At 39.3% G+C, this 1,556-nt stretch overlaps 1 protein-coding gene across 1 annotated transcript in view; it reads right to left on the bottom strand.

Annotated features, from left to right (window-relative positions):
• Nucleotides 1-1,556, bottom strand: part of LOC119590461 — a 17,206-nt gene that overhangs the window by 10,648 nt on the left and 5,002 nt on the right. The window contains exon 3 of the mRNA XM_037939119.1: nt 1,364-1,550. Within this exon, the coding sequence (XP_037795047.1) occupies nt 1,364-1,550 (187 nt within the window). The remainder of the gene's footprint in view (nt 1-1,363; nt 1,551-1,556) is intronic.

The raw sequence follows: 1,556 nt of genomic DNA, 5'->3' as shown, positions 1-1,556 counted from the left end.
GTGAAGAAAAAACTTGAAGTTGCATTCAAAACATTATATAATAACTATACTCCATCAAAATTTATTTAATAATTTGCTGTGAACTATAACCAAATGACAACCAATAATCTGAAGTCCAAAGTAATACTGGGGCAATGTGAACTGCTCACAGCAACCTCCATGCTATGACAAAGGGTGAAAAAACTCCCCTCATTATATTGCAAATCAGAGCTTTGACTGGTTCCATTTTTTATAATAGGTTCCTTAGGATATCAACAGGCTCCACCTTCCCTAAATATATAGGGTGGAATATTGTTGGCAGTTGCCGAGCACTGACTGGCATGAAGACTGAGCAGAGTGGCAAGAAGCCTATGGCAGATACATAAGTATCATCAAAACATTTAACAACAAATGTATAAGAATCTATTGATCCATCAACTCCATGTACTGTTTACTGTGTACTATATGTATATCAAAATAAAAATTTCAATTCCAAAAAAAGCACATAAGGTGAAATATTATAAAGCAACCATCATGGCCCCATTGCCCACTAGCTTGCCCAACTTCCTGTCGAACTCTCTCATGCCCAATTGGGGGTATAAGACCCAAGGCTTACATGCCTGCTTCTCATTCTTTCTTGGACAAGGGCATTACTTTCTGCATTGCTTGGAAACCCAGTATGGTAGGATGTGTCATCTTCCTTTACATGGGCACAAATGAAAACAATATGTAAATAGTAGACAAAGACAATGAATTAACACATGAAATGGCAGAATAATTCTTAGCATTTTACCTGAACAAAGACAAATATTCTCAAAATCCTGTTTCCTACAAAATCATCATCATCTTCACTACCAACACTACTTTCACACAAGAATCTTCCACACTAAATGACCTTTCTAGCTGCCCTTACCTAGACCTTGAAACGACACTGACCACTTCTCTAACTTCCTTTCCACAAAAGCACAAAAACCATTGTCTGCCACCTGCTACTGAACAAAAATATTTTCGTTGTAATTCCCATATATTTTAGTTTTTTACATGAATATCTTTATATCTTACATTGGTGGGAGATACAGTCACAAAATTTACCTATTTCTTCACTAGTGGTTAAATACATATCTCTATTTCCCTTCCGTCAATCTTTTCCCATTTAGCTTCTAGAGTCTCATTAATCTCTCTCTCTGTCTCCCACTAAACATAAAGGAAGAATTGTATATCTTTTTTTTTTATATACAGCGAGGGTCACAAATTTATGCTCCTCCTCGTTTCCTGGGCACTGAAACCATAGCTACATTGACGTGTTATCTGTCAAACCTCAAGCCTTAAAACACAATCAATGCCCTTAAAAACCTTTCTGTAAAAATCCCCTTCCTGTTCTCACCTGCGCGAACCTGGCAGGGCCTCACCTGTGTTACCTGGCGGACCTGATTCCTCCAAGTGCTATTCCCTCCCTCAGCAAGGCATGGAGGAACTGAGTGAGTCACAGGAAGTAAGAAAAGGACGTGAAGGCTCTGTGTGTGTAGTGGTCGACCTCGCCTCCTCGAGCCTCCCTGCCAGGCGACTGTCAGCTGTGC

This window comes from Penaeus monodon, chromosome 27 (assembly GCF_015228065.2).
Source record: "Penaeus monodon isolate SGIC_2016 chromosome 27, NSTDA_Pmon_1, whole genome shotgun sequence".
Taxonomy (NCBI): Eukaryota; Metazoa; Arthropoda; class Malacostraca; order Decapoda; family Penaeidae; genus Penaeus; species Penaeus monodon.
This window is presented reverse-complemented; position numbering and strand designations above follow the sequence as displayed.